Source organism: Esox lucius, chromosome 12 (assembly GCF_011004845.1).
Source record: "Esox lucius isolate fEsoLuc1 chromosome 12, fEsoLuc1.pri, whole genome shotgun sequence".
Taxonomy (NCBI): Eukaryota; Metazoa; Chordata; class Actinopteri; order Esociformes; family Esocidae; genus Esox; species Esox lucius.
In genome coordinates this window covers 15,005,794-15,025,180 of record NC_047580.1, presented here as the reverse complement: position 1 = coordinate 15,025,180, position 19,387 = coordinate 15,005,794, and the positions used below count along the sequence as shown (strand labels likewise).

Genomic DNA, 19,387 nt, shown 5'->3' with positions numbered 1-19,387 from the left:
GGACTCTTCAAGTCAATCCACAGATTCCCGACAGGATTTAGGTCGGGGCTCTGACTAGGACATCAATTTCTGCCAAGTATGCTACCAGCATATTAGAAATTCCTCCAAACCTGAAAATTACTATTTATTTTTTGTACAGTCAAAACAGCCTAAACTAACCAAGAGGTTGAGTGTTTAATGATAAACATGAAATGCTAACTCCCTGCCTGTCTCTTATCTATGATCAGAACTAACTGCCGGCATTGACCTGCTAGAGGGAAAACCACATTTGTAAAATGGTACAGTATATAAATAATAATAATCATATAAAATCTAAGCATCAGGTTTTTGTTCCAATACACCACACAACCAATAGGCAATACATCATCCACCTAACAATCTGTACACAGTCAGCCTTTTGAAACTTTTTAAACATACAATTAATTGTTTTTGAATCACATGAAGCATGTCTACTTTTTTCTAAAGTAGTGTAGCCTGGTTGAATCTGCAAGCAGGATTTGAGCCCTGGTTTAGCAATGAAGCAGCAAACAGCAAAAAGTTATGTAATTTCTAAATGGTTCAGCAGACATGGATGAAAATAATGGTGAACTATAGAGATAAATAAATCCATAATTTAACCAATTAACCTGAATTATGTATGATCATTTTTATTTTTATGTTTTTATTTATGGCAACAGTGACACTAGTGAATGAGATATCATGGGCAGCAGTTAGCCTAGCGATTACAGAGTTATGTCAATACCAAAAATCTAACTATGATTCTTAGAGCCAACAAGGTGATCCCATTAATCTACCAAATAGTTCTGAACCCTTATTGTTCCAGGGTCGTAGGCAATAATGGCTGTGACCTCTTGGTCATGTCGAAAGTGTCTAAAAACACATTTCCATGTCACACTAACTTGTATATTTGTGGGTGGAACAGGACAAATATAAGCACCGACCATTCCATTAAAAGTAAATGTAAACCTATTACAAATAAGACAATAATAAGGAAATTAGCTATTATTGACATGCTGTCAGCACTGACTAGCTATTACCCTGCGGATATATACTTGGTCACTGATAACAAATGTTAAGATCACCGATAAAATAACTATTACTTACCTTTTTTGCTCTCTGCCCGACCCGGAGAAGGTGAACACACAGGGAATTCACATAAAAACAGTATTAATGCATGACATTCAAATGAAACATCATGTACAGGGGTATTGAAGTAGGTAGCTATTCATTCTAAACATTTCAGGATCTACATGACATGCAAATTTAAGAATCAACCCACCCAACAGAACTGGAGGGGGGCAAAGATAGAAAAAAAGAAAAAAAAAAAGATATTAACCAAAACAGACATGAACAACCAAAGTGACAGAGGTGTGAGGTCAAATCAGACACTCTAGAGGTTCTAGATTAGAGGAATGGGACTGACATCACCATTTCTCACTCACTTCTCTTCATCAAGCTTTTTCTTCATGATGTCCCTCCGCCATGCTGGCATTGATGCTAGGCGTGCTGCCTCCTCTTCCACCTGCAGACAGCCAAACAGAAAGGAGCCGACACGGTAAAAATGGGGTTATACAGCAAACACTGAGCCAGGCTCCTGCCTCCGCTCTAACAATGAATATTCCAGTTTTAAAACTGCAGTTGAAGTAATCGTGGTCAACGCTGGTATTTCTTGGATATGCTAATTGCAACGCATCGCAGCAATACTGCACTAGAAACTTCAAATATTACGTCGAAATACACTCTGATATCATTTTGATTGAATGAGCTGGCTTGATTAAGCGTTCCTGGTGCTAACCCCACCTTTTTGCCTCTCCAGACAGGCTAAAGGCATTTCGAAGGGTAACTATACCCAGGTCATTATAGAGATAAAATCACTCAGAGTGATTGAAACCATTTTGGAAACATTGTGAGTAGGACACAAGCTAAAACCTAACCATCTCTCCTTCGTGTTGTAACTGGAAGCAGGGCTGACAGTGGAGCCATCTTGGATCTCAACTTCACTTGGCTACAGATCCATTACGCCCTCACATCCCTCTCACCCCACAGTATTTCACTGGGCCTAATAAACATTATCCTGGTAAGCTTATCTCTATGCGTTGCATTTTTAATGATTCCCCTGGGAATTATAGAATGGGGAAAAATGTAGATGTAATTTGATAGACATGAAAAGAAAGTGAAACAAAGCCAGACACCAATACAATCGGAGAACATCCTCTCTAGATGTACATCATGACCAGGATTTGAACACCTGTACGCAATGACACAGTTGTACTGCAAGATGTATTTCACTATGACGAAATGGTCCTTTGAACAGTATTTTTTTCTTTCATTATTTAAATCCCAGCATATTAAGACATGACATACAATAACCCAAATGATAATTGTCCGTACCTCCCTTTCTTACTGCAGTTGAGTCATAACATGTGCTCTGATTGAAATGGTCCCAAATGTCTGGCCCTGGTTTGGTCTGGTGCACACATGCTTCTGCAGTGCAGGTTTGAGTCCAACCTTCTGACCATTCAGCAAAAATTCTCCATCTTTCTGCATGGTCTCTATCAACAAAGCATAAATGCCTGAAAATGCACCTGTGGTTAACGTTCAGACTTAACTTTAAGTCAGGAGTATATTTATTGTTATCGGGAATAACTATTTAGAAATTCTAATGTATGTTTTGTACATAGTCCACCCATTTTAGGGTACCATGAAATATTCTAAAAGATTAACATTATTAACAGTAGCCAATTTGTCCAATTGCGCTATCCAATTAGTTTTGAGGCATTTGGTTGCATCTGAGATTTTTGTATAATTCATCATGCTACTGCAGTCAGCAATTACAGCATCAATGAAGACAAGTGAGTCAGTTCAAGTGGCAGCCATACATGTCCAAAACATAACAGCACCACCACTGTGTTTCACACAGAAGGTAGTATGCCAGTTCTTTACTTCCTTCAGTCTTTCCTCTTGCCATCACTCTGGTACGTTCTGGTACTATGTGTCTTCTGTCCACCAGATAACTCCAGAAATCTGCAGGGTCTTTTACATACTTTTTACGTCATTCTGTTTTGGAGGCTAGTACAATTCTTTGCACCTTCCAGTCTATGTAGTTTGTCTCTGTGACTGGTAGTGCATGCACTAAAATGTAAAACAACACAGACGCATAATAAGAAACAACTGTGAAGAAAACACTTTCGGTACAGTAGAACAGGGGGATACTGTATGAAATAGGATTACATTTCTAAATTGTTTCAGATATGAATGAACAGACACTAAAAATCAAACTGACGGTCTGGATTTCAACCACATAGTCATTGTTAAATTAAAAATTCAAAGTGTTGGAATATAGAGCCATGCTACTTGATTGTTTTTATGAAGGCAAGGCAAAGATAATTTGACATTAAGCCAAATGGTTAAATTGAAACATAATGTGACATTTTTAAACTCTTTTTCTCATTCACCTAAGTTGACAATCAGCATCTCCAAATGAATTATCAATATTTGTATGTGGAAAAAGTGTAAACAAGTTGTGACTGACAATGGTCTAATGGGTTTCTGAACATCTAGAACAAACCATCAAGCAACTGTCTCTAGTCTACAATAGTTTGAAGTCATTTTGTTATGTGGTCTACTCCAATTAGTTTTTGTATCAAAATGTATGAATGTCAACTACCAACAGGCTTGTTCTGAGATCATGGCAAGTCCTCCTCAAAGGCATCAGTGTTGAGTAATTCTCATATTTTCCCCCACACTGCTTGTCCATTCAGAAAGTAATGTGAGTCACACTCAATCACCTGGCGGTACAAGAGCCCAACCCAGAATGTGTCAATAAAGCGTGCTGAGACCAACGAATCTGTGTTAACAATGCCTCCTCCCACACTAATGGGGCTGGGTAATTTGAACTGCCAAAGGGGCTACGGCGAGGATCAAACCTAGACTGTGGTTGTCAGGATGGGGCTAACAAAGAGTGCCTAAGACCACTTCGTCACCTGGGGGTACCTCATTCTACGATCTTTATTGCAACCTGCACTAAGATCTATTTATAGAAGTATCACTATGGTTACAACAAAACCAAAGTGCCTCCCACCGTTAAGTGATTGGCTGTAGATCAGAAGACTTCCACTATAAGGAGTGACCTTCTTATGGCGTCAATATAAACTACTGCTCACTAGCATGACAGCAGGTCACATTAAGAGGGTTACTAACCGAAGGGGGGGGGGGGGGGGGGGGGGGTAGTAACGAGCACAAGACGCAGGAAGAGAAAATGTTACTTTGTGTTATGGCTTTCTGTCATAACTGAGACTAGACAGTAGAGATCCAATCATGAACCACCTCTATAGGGGATTATAAAAAGTAGGCTGTTAACATTTGGCCAAATGACGCACACCACGTACATTGCATAGTGGTCAACATGTGAGGGGTTCAGGAAGGAGGTTGCTACACATTTATCCGATAAGTCCTGGGCAGAAAATACATGATAACTTGTCATTTAAAAAAATCCACTCCATACATTTTAATCTGAAACATCCCAGTGAATAATCCACTGAAGTGTTCGCTTTTTGTCAAGGTCATCAATTTGTCAATCAAATCAAGCAAAAACGTAATTACTGAAACTTTATTTCTAACAACAATTTAAGTAAGAAATCAAATACAATAGCCAGAACCGCACACACGAAAATGCAAAGAAGTTCAAATAATATAAATCATTAAAAAGTATAAACTGCAAGCAATCAAATATAAAACTTTGATGACCATATATTCTTATTCATTATCAACAATCTAAATATTTTCAGATTTCCTAATGTGAATAAATGTAGGCATGTGAAAGCGTTTGTGCATTAAAATAGAGTAGCAAAAGCATAATTTAATCATATCAACAAGCTCCTAATCTGCAGTAAAAGTATATATTGAATATACCCCAATGAATGTGCAGATAGCATGTGAGCCATTGTGTAACCCTAAGCACTTAAAGCCAACAATGGAGACATACTTTCCTGGGAGCTCATTAAACAATCAGCATGTCTAGCATATATGACTCAGATCTGGTCATTTGAAGACTCTAAAGTACATCACAATACCAAAATGTTACTTTGATTTGATTCAAATGACACGATTCTCAATCCCTATTTCAGTACAACATCAATACAAGTACAAAACACTTACAAAGCAATTTTGAGAGGAACACCAGCATTACAATTTCGTCCTGGGTCAGTCTTGACCATCTTGGGCTGCAAATGAGTCCAGATGCACTGAACACTGGCTGATATACCCAGCTTGATATGCTGAAGTGAGTGCTTCAGCCTTCACACTTAAATAGAACATTGTTTCCCTGACAGTCATAAGTCAAATTTACGGAATCAAGCCATTCATAATCTAAAGGTGAATTCATAGGAGGGAAATGGAAAGCAGTATGTATGCGCCAACAGCTAAATACTGGACATCACGTTATTATGCGCGTAGCTCCAGTACTGGAGATCACAACCATTTTTCATACTGATTTGGAGCCAAAGTATCGATTCTCATGACATCCTCAAGTCTAACCCAAACCATATGAATAACAGATTAACAAAATATTTGTTCTGAAGACAGTTTAGAACATAAAGAATAATTTCTGGAAGCACATTGAGGATTCCCTCTTCTGAATGATGTACACATGTACAATTAACAAATTGCTATGACATCTGTCTTTTCTTTCAGAAGCTGGATTTTAATGTAACCATGTAACTGCTCTTGGGTTACCAGATGCTTCAATGCTAAAACCCAGATAAGCTTTGTCTTCCGGCATACTTACTACACAGAAGAAGTTAGTTTCCTTGTCGCTAACCCTCATGGCCTTTTAATCCAAGCATGTTTAGCTTAACAGTTTTTTGTAGTGTTTTTCACATCTCTGTCAAATATCAAATAGTTCGGCTTCCTTTTCCTTCCAAAAAGCAAAACTGCGCTCAATGTATCTGCAGATCTCCTCATTGCTGAACTCTTTCAATTCGTAGATCAGTTTGATTGAATCCTCACTGGGCTCTTCCCTTTGTGGAGGTTCATATAAGGGTGTGACTATGGCAACTTGAACTGGAGCAAGTGCAATATCCTGTGCCACACCCTGCCCTACACCCTGTCCTGTGGTTTCTGCTCCCACAATCTGGACGTCTGATTCCTGCAAAGCTTCCTGGCCAGTTTTCTGCATTGGGTCATGTACAGAGGTATTACCTGTGTCTTTGGGAACACTCTCCTGTGTTACCATTTCAGGTTTCACAGGATCCTGCACAGGCTCATTTGTGGAAGTCACTGTGTCCTTCACTGCACTCTGCTCTGCATGGTTAATGGTTTCTTGAGCAGCAGGCTCAACACTATCCTGTGCAGGAACAGAAGGCAAATAAGGGTTTGGTTCTGAGATAGGCAATGGCTCCTGGATTGCCACTTCCAGCACATCAGGAGCAATTGAAAGTAGTGAAGCAGTCATCATTCCTCCCCCATCCATAGAGTCACCAAAGTATTTGCGCTTAATGTCTTCAAAACTGTCTGCCCAGTCCCGCTTTCCTCGCTCAATCTCTTCCATGACTTCGCGATGGAACTGGCGAATCAGCTCCCAGCTGAAACTGCCGAGGCGGTCAAACATCTCGTAACACAGCAGGTGACGAAACTTGCGCTCGCTCCGCGACATGCTCATTTCTAGGAGTTGGAAGTAGCCCAGCATAAAAAGGTCCAGGGTCAGGGTCTCGTAGCTAACCGGTGCTCCATTAATGTGCGGCAGGAAGTGCTCCGGCCAGTAGATCATCTTGGTTCGACTAAGTCGGCGGATTTGGCGTGTGGGCACCTGGCTCATGATGGTCCTCCAGTGGCCAATCAGGTTCCCCACCACTTGCCTCGATTTCATGAATAGGAGTGTTTTGTCATCTTCACTCTGAACGTCTCCATCCATCTCTGTGGTGAATTGGTTATAGTCATCCACACCCACAACTAGACTTTCCTGTCTGCCTGTATACTTTGGCCTGTAGGACTCTGAAAGGGTGTACTTTCTCCAGTGTTCCAGGAAAAGGAAGACAATTCGCTCCTTCCTCATCTCGATGCACTCCTGGACATAACTCATGTCTGTCTGCACCTCCAGGCTCCGGGTCTGCTGCTCATGGTTCAGCATAGGGTCAGTCACCAGAGCTTGGTTGAAATGATTTGACTGAGGGATCATTTCGGAAGAATCGTATGTAAGAGCAGCGTGAGATGGTGTGATTAGAGGTTCCTCCACCAGAGGCAGTGATTCCTGAACTGGTGGAAGTTCTCCATTGTTAGGGGAACAGAGAGCCTCTGCAGGGGAATATGGTACTTCGTCCTCCTGAATGGGTTCTGGGCGATAACTGGACTCACTCACCACTGGGAGGGACCTCTTGCGCCTGTATACACGGTTACTTTTTTCATTGGCAAACTGGAACTGGCTCTGAATCTCATAGTTGGCCTTTAGGTTCTTCACAGAGACACCACACTGCTTGATTTCCTTCTCCACCTCCTCCCTGGTGGAGAAGGACTGGGATCGTCCAATGACCCCTGTGACAACGGATCCCACTGGGGTCATTTGACCCATCCTACTGTTACCCGCTTCTTCCTCAGCATATCCGGGAGATATCAAATCCAAGATGTCTATTGTTTTTCCTCCTAAGGTGGCCAAAAGAATAGCCATGCTCTTGAGCAGTGTTGAGATTTTACTGCACCAGGCTGGTAGATCTTCTGCTTGCCCGTGGACTTGCTTGGGGTTGACAGAGAAGTGCTCCTGGTTGAGAGCGGCAGACACAGGAAGTAGTTGCTGAAGCTCTCGTTCCAGCTCTTCCAGCTCCTTCTCTACCTCTGTCACTTTGTGCATAACCTGCAGGTTCTCTATTTGCTTCTCGATGCGAATGAGGTCATCCTCAGTCATCAACTCTCCGAAGGGGCCCAGGATGGCATTGTGGACATGAGAGTAGTGCCACTCCTGAGGCTGGTAGTGTCCACTGGCCGCAAACTAGATCAGAGGTCAAGGGACAGCAAAGAATAACAGAAAAAGGGAAGGGGCAGGTTCCTTCAGCAGACACTTCCTGGTGTACTTTCAACACACCACACGTGCATACTTGATCATCACACAGAACGTACATGGATTTAGTGGTGCAATGGCACTGCCTCAGAACAAGCTTCCTAGATTAGCAAAGTCAGGGCACAGCCTTCCCCTTTAAGAAAGCAGGGTGAGAAAATCACCAGGCCAAACCCCTGGCTAAATGTTTGGATTTACGGATCACTTTACTTGAAAGTCTGCTTTTAAACTGCTTCTATGTCATTATAGTTTGGCTATTAATTGAATGGATTGTAAATACTTAAAAATAAATTGTTAATGTCTTGTAACTGCATTTATATACAGTTGACATTGAAAGTATACACACCCAGCAGAGTCTACACAATTCTTTATTCTATTTTTTCTAAAAACGGGAATCAGCTTTTGAAACAGTAACAAATCGTACTGGCCTGAGTTTTGGTAAAAAGCATAGGGATTGGGCTTAGATACTAGAGAGAGTTGAAGCAATTATACTGAATTTATAATTACAGCCATTTTGAAGCTGAGGTGTTAGTTGAAGTTTTATTTCTTTTTAAACATTGGAGTAAAACCAGCTGATACAAAAGATAAATTATTAACTATTGTATCAGCTGGTTTTGTATTATTATTCAATAATCAATGGATTCATATCATTAATTTATAGGTGTAGGAATCTATGCAGAAGTATCAGATTGTCCCTTTACAACACATACTCAACGTACTTAATTTTTTCGAAAATGCAAATATTATAAATTCATAAAACAAAGAAGATGAAGATGTCTGGATCATGTATGTTTCCGCTCCATTGTCAATACTTGGTGGAAGGGTGGAAGGCTTCTTTGGGAGCCATTACAGCTGGAAATACTGTTGAATAAAATGGAACAACTTTGCACAACTCTTAGGGAAACAGTATGTCCATTGTTTTTCTCAAAATCGCTTAAGCTTTGCAAGTAGTTGTCATGATGGAAGACGTGACTGATCTAGGGGTTACAAAGGGGTTGCTTTGCCAATTCTTGGGGTTGCTTGTACAACAGCAAGCCACCCCATAGCGCCGCCCCGCTTGTCACCATGTGGGTGTATAGGATGTAGTACGGGACACCTGAATAACGCAGTGGTGCAACTGGCCGGCACCATCTGGGTTTGGGGGGTTCGTAATGGAATATGGTTGACTTGCTTCCCTGGGCTCTAGCACCTTCTTATGGGTTCTCTGAGCTGAATTGAAGTGAAGTGAGTTCCATCTAACCTATGAGGATTCTGGCATAGACTTCCTTGTTGAGAGCAGCGTGAACCAGAATGGCAATCGATGTACTTCAGAAAACTAATCTTGAAATTGACTGTACCAAGTCCACTTTGAGTTGCTGTGATTTAGCAGGACCTTAACCATGATTTGGATATCACAAAATTCTGGGGAAAAACTTAACAAAAAAGATGCCTCAGACTAAATTGGATACAGTTACTTTTTATATACATAGATTTTATTGCTACAAACGCTGAATTGCTTTCAAAGAAGGGTTGGGTTTTTCTGAATAGTAGCCCCCTGCCTGACGATAAGGGGCATTATATAGAATATTTGCATTGTGATATAAGAAAATGTGCATAATACATCTGCAGTAATGGTGAAAATATAAAACTTTGGTGCATACAAAACCAATCTTATGATGCAGAATTTCTATTGATCAACAAACTGATGGGCAAGTATATTACCTCAGTCATTTCCTGGTTGCTAAGACTTGAAACAGTTGACTACATTTCTGTTCAAGTTAGAAAACAAGCACTGAATATTTTGAGAATTTTGAGAATTCTTGTGCCCTATGAATTGCTGTTTTATTTAAGAAATTGACAAAATATTGGTAAGCTGGTTGACCAAAAGGGAATGTGAAACTTGTGCGGGTAGAGGGGAGAGTGGGCCTTAATGCACTGAAATTAAGGTAACATCCATAAAGTATGAGAAAATTAGGGGTATTCCCTTTAACCATACCATGAAAAAATCTGAGACAAGGTTTAAAATATTGCTACAAATCAATGATTCCAAGACGAATGTACTGAGCTTAAGCAATTTTAAAAAAAAACACAAGACATACACTAACCTGTTAAAGGGGTGTGTAGACTACTAAATACTGCATATAAATAATTTTAGTTTAAAAAAATCAATGTAATTAATAGTTACAATAATTTTACAAGCAGACCTTCAATTGAAATGTTCCAGATGTATACTGAATAAAAAAAAAATGCTTTTCTGTTTTGATCATTGGGACAAATTAAGCCAACTCTGATTTTGCTTGTTAGTATTTAATATGAAAGTCGTTTTATAGACTCCTATCCAAGTTATATGTAGTTTTAACAGATTTATCTTTTGTAAAAAAGTTAGAGAGAAACCCACCATATCATCCTCAATGAAGTAGGTGAAGTGATGTGTACGGCTGGACCTTGGGCTGTAGTGTGAATAAGCCTCTCATCACACCACTGAATCAGCATGTAACAACTTAGAGCTGCACTGCTCCATCTCCAAGCGCTAGCCACAATGTTAAGCCATCAGACAAATCCTACTGTATTTCAGGCTTTTAAACGGGCTAGTACTGGAATGGGCACCGTAGCTGGTAAGTATTAACTCCACCACACTCTGCAGGGCCTGGGTTTAGCACAAAAAGTCAAGTCAAAAAAATTAAAATACATGCATTTGTCAGGACCCATGACCTGAATAGACCTTGGCATGATGCACATTGTGTTTAGCCTCAACAGAAGGGCTACAATCAGTTTGGATTCAGTGATAAATCAACATCCATTTGATGAAAATAAATAAATCCACTTGGATGAAACAGGTACTGACATTAATGTATATGAAGTTACAATATCTCACAAGTGAGTACACCCCTCACATCTTTGCAAATATTTGATTATATCTTTGTGAAAGTGTCATTTCACTGAAGAAATGACACTTTACTACAATGTAAATTAGTGAGTGTACAGCTTGTATAACAGTGTAAATTTGCTGTCCCCTCAAAATAACTCAACACACAGAAATGTATGTCTAAACTGCTGGCAACAAAAGTAAGTACACCCTAAGTGAAAATGTCCAAATTGGGCCCAATTAGCCATTTTCCCTCCCTGGTGTCATGTGACTTGTTAGGGTTACAAGGTCTCAGGTGTGAATGGGGAGCAGGTGTGTTAAATTTGGTGTCATTGCTCTCACACTTCCTCATACTGGTCACTGGAAGTTCAACATGGCACCTCATGGCAAAGACCTCTCTGAGGATCTGAAAAAAAGAATTGTTGCTCTATATAAAGATGGCCTAGGTTATAAGAAGATTGCCAAGACCCTGAAACTGAGCTGCAGCACGGAGATGGCCAAGACCATCCAGCGGTTTAACAGGACAAGTTCCACTCTGAACAGGCCTCGCCATCATCGACCAAAGGAGTTGAGTGCACGTGTTCAGCGTCATATCCAGAGGTTGTCTTTGGGACATAGACATATGAGTGCTGCCAGCATTGCTGCAGAGGTTGAAGGGGTGGGGGGGTTAGCCTGTCAGTGCTCAGACCATACGCCGCACACTGCATCAAATTGGTCTGCATGGCTGTCGTCCCAGAATGGAGCCTCTTCTAAAGATGATGCACAAGAAAGCCCGCAAACAGTTTGCTGAAGACAAGCAGACTAAGGACATGGATTACTGGAACCACGTCCTGTGTTCTGATGAGACCAAAAACGTATTTGGTTCAGATGGTGTCAAGCGTGTGTGGCGGCAACCAGGTGAGGAGTAAAAAGTGTGTCTAGCCTTCAGTCAAGCATGGTGGTGGGAGTGTCATGGTCTGGGGCTGCATGAGTGCTGCCGACACTGGGGAACGACAGTTAATTGAGAGAACCATGAATGCCAACATGTACTGTGACATACTGAAGCAGAGCATGATCCCTCCCTTCGGAGACTGGGCAGTATTCCAACATGATTATGACCCCAAACACACCTCCAAGACGATCATTGCCTTGCTAAAGAAGCTGAGGGTAAAGGCGATGGACTGGCCAAGCATGTCTCCAGACCTAAACCCTATTGAGCATCTGTGGGGCAGGTGGAGGAGAGCAAATGTACACTTTTATACAAGCTGTGCACTCTACTTTACATTGTAGCAATGTGTCATGTCTTCAGAGTTGTCCAAATATTTGCAAAAATGTGAGGGGTGTACTCGTGAGATACTGTATATTTAATCTTCATACTAAAATAACTATCTGATACAGATACGTTTTACAATATATCTAATACAGGTATATTCAACTCTTACCCTGCTGGTTTTCTGTTCTACCTCATCATTAATTGAACCCACCTGGTGTCACAGGTTTAAATGTGTCCTTGATTTAGAGGATTTGCAATGAAACATTTGAGTGGCACTGGCCTGGGTTGAATACCTCTGTATTGATAATTTTTTCTTAATATATATTTTTCACTAAATATTAATATTAAGTCACTAAAGAAGGACATTGGCAAATACGTTTTCAAACTGCTTTAGAGACAGCTGTAACCTGCCAAATAATTATTCATGTTTTTATTTTTCAAGACCGAAGTATCATTGGTACAATATGATGATAAATCTGCTGCCACTGTGAACATTGTATGTTCTAGCTCCCATAGGTAATAATATCATATACTAATGGATCAGATGCTAGTAGCAAGGACTTTAAGAATAACTTCTGAAAAAGATTATTGTCCAACCTAATGACAAAACATGGATGTTAACATTTTAAATAATTAATGCAAGAAGGCTGCTTGTATACATCTTAAACCCAACAAATAATCATCTGACAACAACTTGACTACAACCTGCCAATTCTAAGATAAAAAATCAGATACTGCAACACCCATAAAACCCAAAGAGCAATACAACTTCAAAGTTCTGACCAAACACAGACCCCTTTAAGGAAAATAATCCACTAGCATATCTACTGTATCTCAACCCATACTATATTTTAAGAGGTATTAATGGCCATATCAGGTTCAGTTTAAGAGGCTACTGTAGCTTGAGAACACTAAGAAGCTGTTTCAATCTAAATTATGTCAGATTGTCCCATTATCCTCTGTGATCAACAACCGTAACAATAAGAACAAAAACTGAATTAAAAGACACTGCAAAGGTTTGAGCATGCGTTAACACAACAAAGCCACAACAATCGCAGACCAACCCACATTTCAGCCATCCTCGCTGTGCTTTCGAATCATTCCAACCACTTTCCACCGCGGTTTTCACCCAACCCCAATTCCGTGAGAGCAGCACGTAAAGGAAAGCTGAAACGATGAATCCGTGTAATAACCCTCCAGTCTCTCTACCACACCCTCGTCCTTCATGCTCACCTTGCGCTTGTGTTCCTCCTCTTCCTGCATCTTGACCTGGAGCTTGCGCACCATCACCTGCCTCTTCCACTCCGGGATGGCCCGACCCTGCTCATCGTGTGTGGGCACCAGAACCTCGGCGTCCGCTAGGCTACCCTTCCGGGTCTGGCCCATCATGCTTGATGCCGACGCTGCCCCGCTGCCATTACCGTTGAGGAGCTGCTCGCTGCTGTGGGAGGTGGAGAGTGTCCGGGGAGTGCCCGCTGGGCTGGGAGTGGCGGGAGGTGTAGTGGCTCTGGCGGCCAGGGGCGAGGTTTCGTTGGGCTTGGCTGATGGCGGACTAGCCGTGCGTGTCTGAGGCGGAGACGTGGGGCTCTCTCCCTGGAGGGTGGCAGAGAGAGGGCTGTTATAACTTCAAGAGCAAATTTTCATTAGGGTTAATCGAGACTTTGTCCCAAACTACATGGGCTCACATATAGCTAATCCTCAACATTACCAAAATATATTTATGCATGTTGTTGAAATGAGGGTTCAATCTCAGCCTCCTCCCTTCCTACTGTTCTCCAACCTGTCGGCCTACACCGAATTCACAAAAACAGCCTTTAAAAAAAGGTACTGAATGAATTTACTTTGCTGAGTAGATGCTTTGGGCTGACTAAGTGTTATGCAACTAAGCGTGGCGGTAGAGGCCAGCTCTGTCACCAGGAGGAGAACAATGGCCCGAGACAGGACACCAAGTTGGCCCTCCTCACTTCTTTACCCCAGTAACAGAGTGCATAGTCAACAGCATTAAAAGCCTGCGTCTAGTGACATGTTTGTTCAGCCATAAGTGACGCACTATTTGTGTTAAATGGTCATATTGTGATATGTGCAAATGTCTGCGGTCACTGTCTCCGGTTAGTCTCAAAGGGACAATGGTCACGCTGTCCAGGACACACAGTGTATGTTCATCGTGTGGAACGCAAGTGGGAATCACGTTTCAGTGTCTAGTCACTTCAAATAGGTCTCATGGGTCAATCGGCTGTGTGCACGCAATCCGGGATCCTTCTGATGCTGAACAACACTTTGATCCAAAACACCACCTGTTTGTTCGGAAGCCACTGACCGACATTACAAAGTACAACAACACAAAACACGTCACCACGGGAGGCAATGAATGACATCCAGCAAAGGATCATTTCCAAGATGGGATTCTAAATCCAAAAGTTTGCCAGCTGAGTGTCAAACGGAGAAGCTTTGGGGTCCCTGGCTGCCATTACCTCCAGTCTTAGCTGTACAGCCTGGTTAGAATGACATAACCGCATCACTCAGCCTACAATGATTCTTTGTTGTACACAGAGTTAGTCTGGTGATACTCAGGGGTGACTGCTTCCACCGCGGTCTGTAAGAGGAGTGACACGATTCACACAACCATATCTTTGGTAATATGTCTGTGTTTTGGCTCAGTTGGCACACACACACACACACACAACTAAACAGCGGATGAACAGTGGACTACAAAAAAATTAAGAAATAAAGTTGCAGACTGTACTTAAGCTGATTCTTAGGATAAAATACGCTCCTTCCTCTTTCATGGATATCCTTGGTTGTTAGTAAGAAGATAAGTAATGGATGATGTCGAAATGAGGTGTGTCCAACTGTTCGACTGGCTCTGGCAAATAGAGTGAAATGTCACTGCTGTTTGAAATTTTTTTATGTTCAGCAACAACAGACCAAATTATAGGATGTTGTTACTATGGTTTCTGCACCAACATAACGGATTAACAGTGTTTATCCATATCACAAACCAAAACAGACATACTACATGGCTAAGTTGCTTCAAACACGCAGTAGCTTGTAACAGAACCAGTTTACCTTGAATAAGTACTTACAACGTGAACCACTGACTTCCGCCTAGGTCACATTTTCCCAGCAATACCAAACCATGATTCAATGAAAATTTTACATTAGATGGTGTCATGGACTCATACAGAGTATATGAATCATAAATTCCTGTGGACTGTTGATTAAGGGTCTGCTTCAATGGCTATATAGTTGATACACAATGTAGGGATGTTGAAGCCACCTACACTGTTGCCTGCTGGGCCGCTGTTGGAGAAGACGGTGGTGTAGCCTTTACTGTGTGGTGTGGGCTTCAGGTTCTTCCCGGCTTTTATTTCGGCCAGTAGCTCTGAATTGTCTCCAGTGGGGGACATCATGTTGAAGGATTTGTTGCCTGAGGAGGACAAAAGAACAGAGGGAAAAGTGAGACAGAGGAAGAAAGCGAGGGGAAAGAGAAGTGAGAAGATAAGAGAGAGAGAAAGAGCATGGGTGGAGAGTGACACTGGGCACTGGCATAAGCCTGCCTGTTGAATATTTAATCTGTTCTTCGGTTCAACACAATACTGACCTGAGGCAGGCCTGTGTGAAACACAAAAGGGGAGACAAATGCAGAGAGCAGTCTTTTCATGGTGTTTTCCTGTGCCCTTTTTGGACTGCCTGCCTTGCGCCTCTTTGGGTTAAATGACACCCTGCTAACAGCTCCATAACACAAACTCCACTGTTAGGTTTCTATTAGTTTCCTCTTCAATAATAATATTAATAATTATTATTATTATAATTATAAATTATCTTTATTGATAGAGCACTTTTCAAATTCAAGTTACAAAATGCTACATATTAGCATTTCAAGAAAAACTAAACTCAAGTAAAATTAGGAAAGGCTTTCTGATAAAAAATGTTTTAAGAAGTGATTTAAAAGAGGCAAAATTGGTTTTGCCATTTGCCGGGATCCAATGACAAGGATTTCTGTTTTGTTTGAGTTCAGCTGAAGGAAAGTTTTTGACATCCAGTTTTTTACATCACGCAGTTGTTAAGAGAACTTATTATTTCGGGGTCTGTGGCACTAATGGGCAGGTACACCTTCCTATCATCGGCATACAAATGATGTGCCCAAGCGAAAGCATGTATAGAGAAAAGAGAATTGGTCCCAAAACCGACCCCTGAGGCACACCATACTTAACAGTGGAAAATGTAGAGACATAGTTGTTCATAGAGACCCAGAACCTCCTATTCGACAGATATGATGAAAACCATTCTAATGCTGTACCAGATAACCCTACCCAGTGCCCCAGCCTGTCTACCAGGATGTTGCGGTATACTGTGTCAAAGCGAAGGTCCAGGAGTACAAGGACTGAGCACGTGACATCGGCAGCCATTAAAAGGTCATTAGTGACCTTGAGAAGAGCAGTCTCAATGCTGTAATGCTTCAGGATAAATGTTATTTTCCAGTGCATGGAGAAATTGGTTAGATATGTTTTTTTCAAAAGATTTCAGAAATAAAAGGTAACTTGGAAATTGATCAATAGTTCTGAGGGAGGGAAGGATCCAACCCAGGTTTTTTTTGCAGTGGATTTACACTGGCAGTTTTACCTTAATCGGGGACACAAAAAAAACAGGAAGCAAACAGGGACCAACAGATTGCATTACTTTAAATAAAACTTTGTTGGTATTACATTGAGGACTGCAAGACACTGTCCTATGTGATACTGTTTCCAACAGTTCAGACAAGGTAATGGGATAAAACTGGTTCAAACCGTCTTGTTACAGATGAGGGTCATCAGAGTAAGTTGCACTGGGGATAATAGAGGCTCTAATTAACTCCTCATTATCCGTAAAATAAGATAAAAACATTTCACAATCAGTATCACTTTGAGCTGGGGCACACAGAGGCATTGGATTTCGCAGCTGATCGACAGTCTTAAATCTAATTCTAGGCTTATCTTGATGGGCAAAAATAAGTTCTGAAAAATAATGTGTTCTTGCATCCTTAAAAAATATTACAGTATAACAATAACTCCTTTATAATACAGTAATGTACTTGAAAAACAGATTTTTTTTCCATCTGCGTTCTGCTTTCCTACATTCTTCAATAATCATCAGATTTGTAAACTAATCCTAAACAATTCTGGCCAGAGGGGTCATGTGCACCAGATGATATATTTAGGGAAATCTGCTGAAAATCTGTGACTGCAGCTAAGAGGGAAAGAAACCAGACTTTGCACCCCTCTAGATCCACCAAAAAGATCCACAGATTGACCCAGTCGACAGAGAGAAAGGGCCGGCAAATAACTTCAGATGAGTGAACGAGAACAATGAAGATGCATAGATAAGGGATGCTCCGGCAAACTGCTCAGAACTATGTAATAACAGTGTGTAAAAAAACATCTTGTTTCAGACTTAACATTGAATCTTATTTAAAACCTAAAGCTGCCACATGCCCTAATCTACTTGCCCTAAAATCTGGTCTGCCATTAATTGTTCCTCTGAACAATTTATTGTTCAGAGGAACAAAAGCACTTTGTTTGTACTATTGTTGGAGGGTTAGAACAGTGGAGAGAAAGGAACTTGGGTCCGTGTAAAGAAATTAAGCATAAACCAAATAACTGAATTTTGATCTAATAAGAAAACACTTATGTTCAATTTAACTAGGTTACGCTCGCACAATGAATTCCCCTGTACAATGGCTCATTCTGTTGACACAATCAACAGCTCAAACTAACGGTAAGGTTAAATCAAATGAACCGAATCATGACAGACATCTTTCCGTATCCTTAACAACAAAATGACAAAGCAAAAAGCTCACTACAAACTAAAACAATGGTAAGTTAGATGAATCACCTGTTTAATATATGACAGTCGTCTGAACTTGATGATCCCGTTCACTATCAGTCATTCATTCCTGCCAGACAGGAAGGCTAACACCTTACTCACAGCGAGGCAATGGCAGCAGGCTGTCGGACGGAGTGACCAGGGAAAAGCTTTACACCGTCAACCTCCCCCTTCTTACTCCCCCTCCGCTACCCTCCCGCACTCTCTCACTCCCCACTTCTCCCGCTCTGCCTGGAGAACACAGAGGAGTAGTCTATGAGGGACCCGTTGCAGTCGAGGGGAAATCGAATGGAATCAGTGGTAATTGCCAGTGACGGCGAGCGGCTTGCCAAACTGGGCCTGGATTTAAGATCCAACCAGCCCTCTCCCGTTTCCCCCGCCCTGCCTCCTCATCCTTCCTCATGGTTGCTCGGTTGGTAGATTAGAGGGGAGAGAGAGTGGAATCTCAGTCAGACAAACTAATGAGCAGCCTAGCCTGGTGAGCAGTCTGATCACAAACACACACCCGGTCCACTGACATAAGGTGAGATCAAAAAGTAAGACACCTTTCAGCTCTCGAACAAAGGTCCCATTCACAGAGTCAATATGACAGATTGACTACCAATAACGTAAATGCTAACAGACCACACAGAAAATATTAATAAAATACAGACAACAGGTGTTGTCAGGTCCTACCTCGGTCCATTTTGTTTGGCAAATCCTTCATTGCTATGCATTATCTTAACTTGAGTGTTTTCTAATCCACAAATCAAATGCAGATAAGGTTAGTTTTGTGTTGTATTCTCTCTAGAGGCAAAAATGATGGGTGTGGACTGGTGTGTGTGCGCGCATAGTTGTGTTTAGGCTGAGTGTGTCGACATAAGACGTTTGTCAGAGAGGTGGAACGGCACCTGACAGGTGCTCCACTCAGTAAATAGCTGTCAGCAATAGGAGGTTTATAGGAAAACAACAGGCCTGAAATGGAGCACAAATGAAACAGCAAAGGATAGCAGTCAGACAGCAGTGGGGTCCCTCATGGCACCAGCTTTAAGGTTGTTTTCTGCCATATTCTTCTCTGTACTGTACAACAGGGCCGTCCAATCCTGTTCCTGGAAAACTGCCGTATATTCTCTCCAACCCTAGGTGTGACTAACATCATTTAGTTTTCAATTGTTGAAATCAGGTGTGCCAGATTAGAGTAGGAATTAAAAACCTACTAGACTGTAGCTCTACAGGAAGAGGGTTGAACGGACCTGCTATACATTAGAGGTCAGTGTTTCTGCACTGCTCTAAAAAACACAAATTTTGAATGAACTGTGTGTGCTTTATTTCACACCCATCTATTTGTACTTGTATGGTGTGCTTGTACGTCTCTTATAAGAACTTTACACTCTAGTTATTATCA

At 41.4% G+C, this 19,387-nt stretch overlaps 1 protein-coding gene across 1 annotated transcript in view; it reads right to left on the bottom strand.

Annotated features, from left to right (window-relative positions):
• Window positions 1–19,387, bottom strand: part of espn (espin) — a 56,221-nt gene that overhangs the window by 2,903 nt on the left and 33,931 nt on the right. Inside the window, 5 exon segments of the mRNA XM_029123865.2 lie at window positions 1,105–1,116; window positions 1,280–1,288; window positions 1,443–1,522; window positions 13,375–13,734; window positions 15,423–15,568. Of these exon segments, the coding sequence (XP_028979698.2) occupies window positions 1,105–1,116; window positions 1,280–1,288; window positions 1,443–1,522; window positions 13,375–13,734; window positions 15,423–15,568 (607 nt within the window).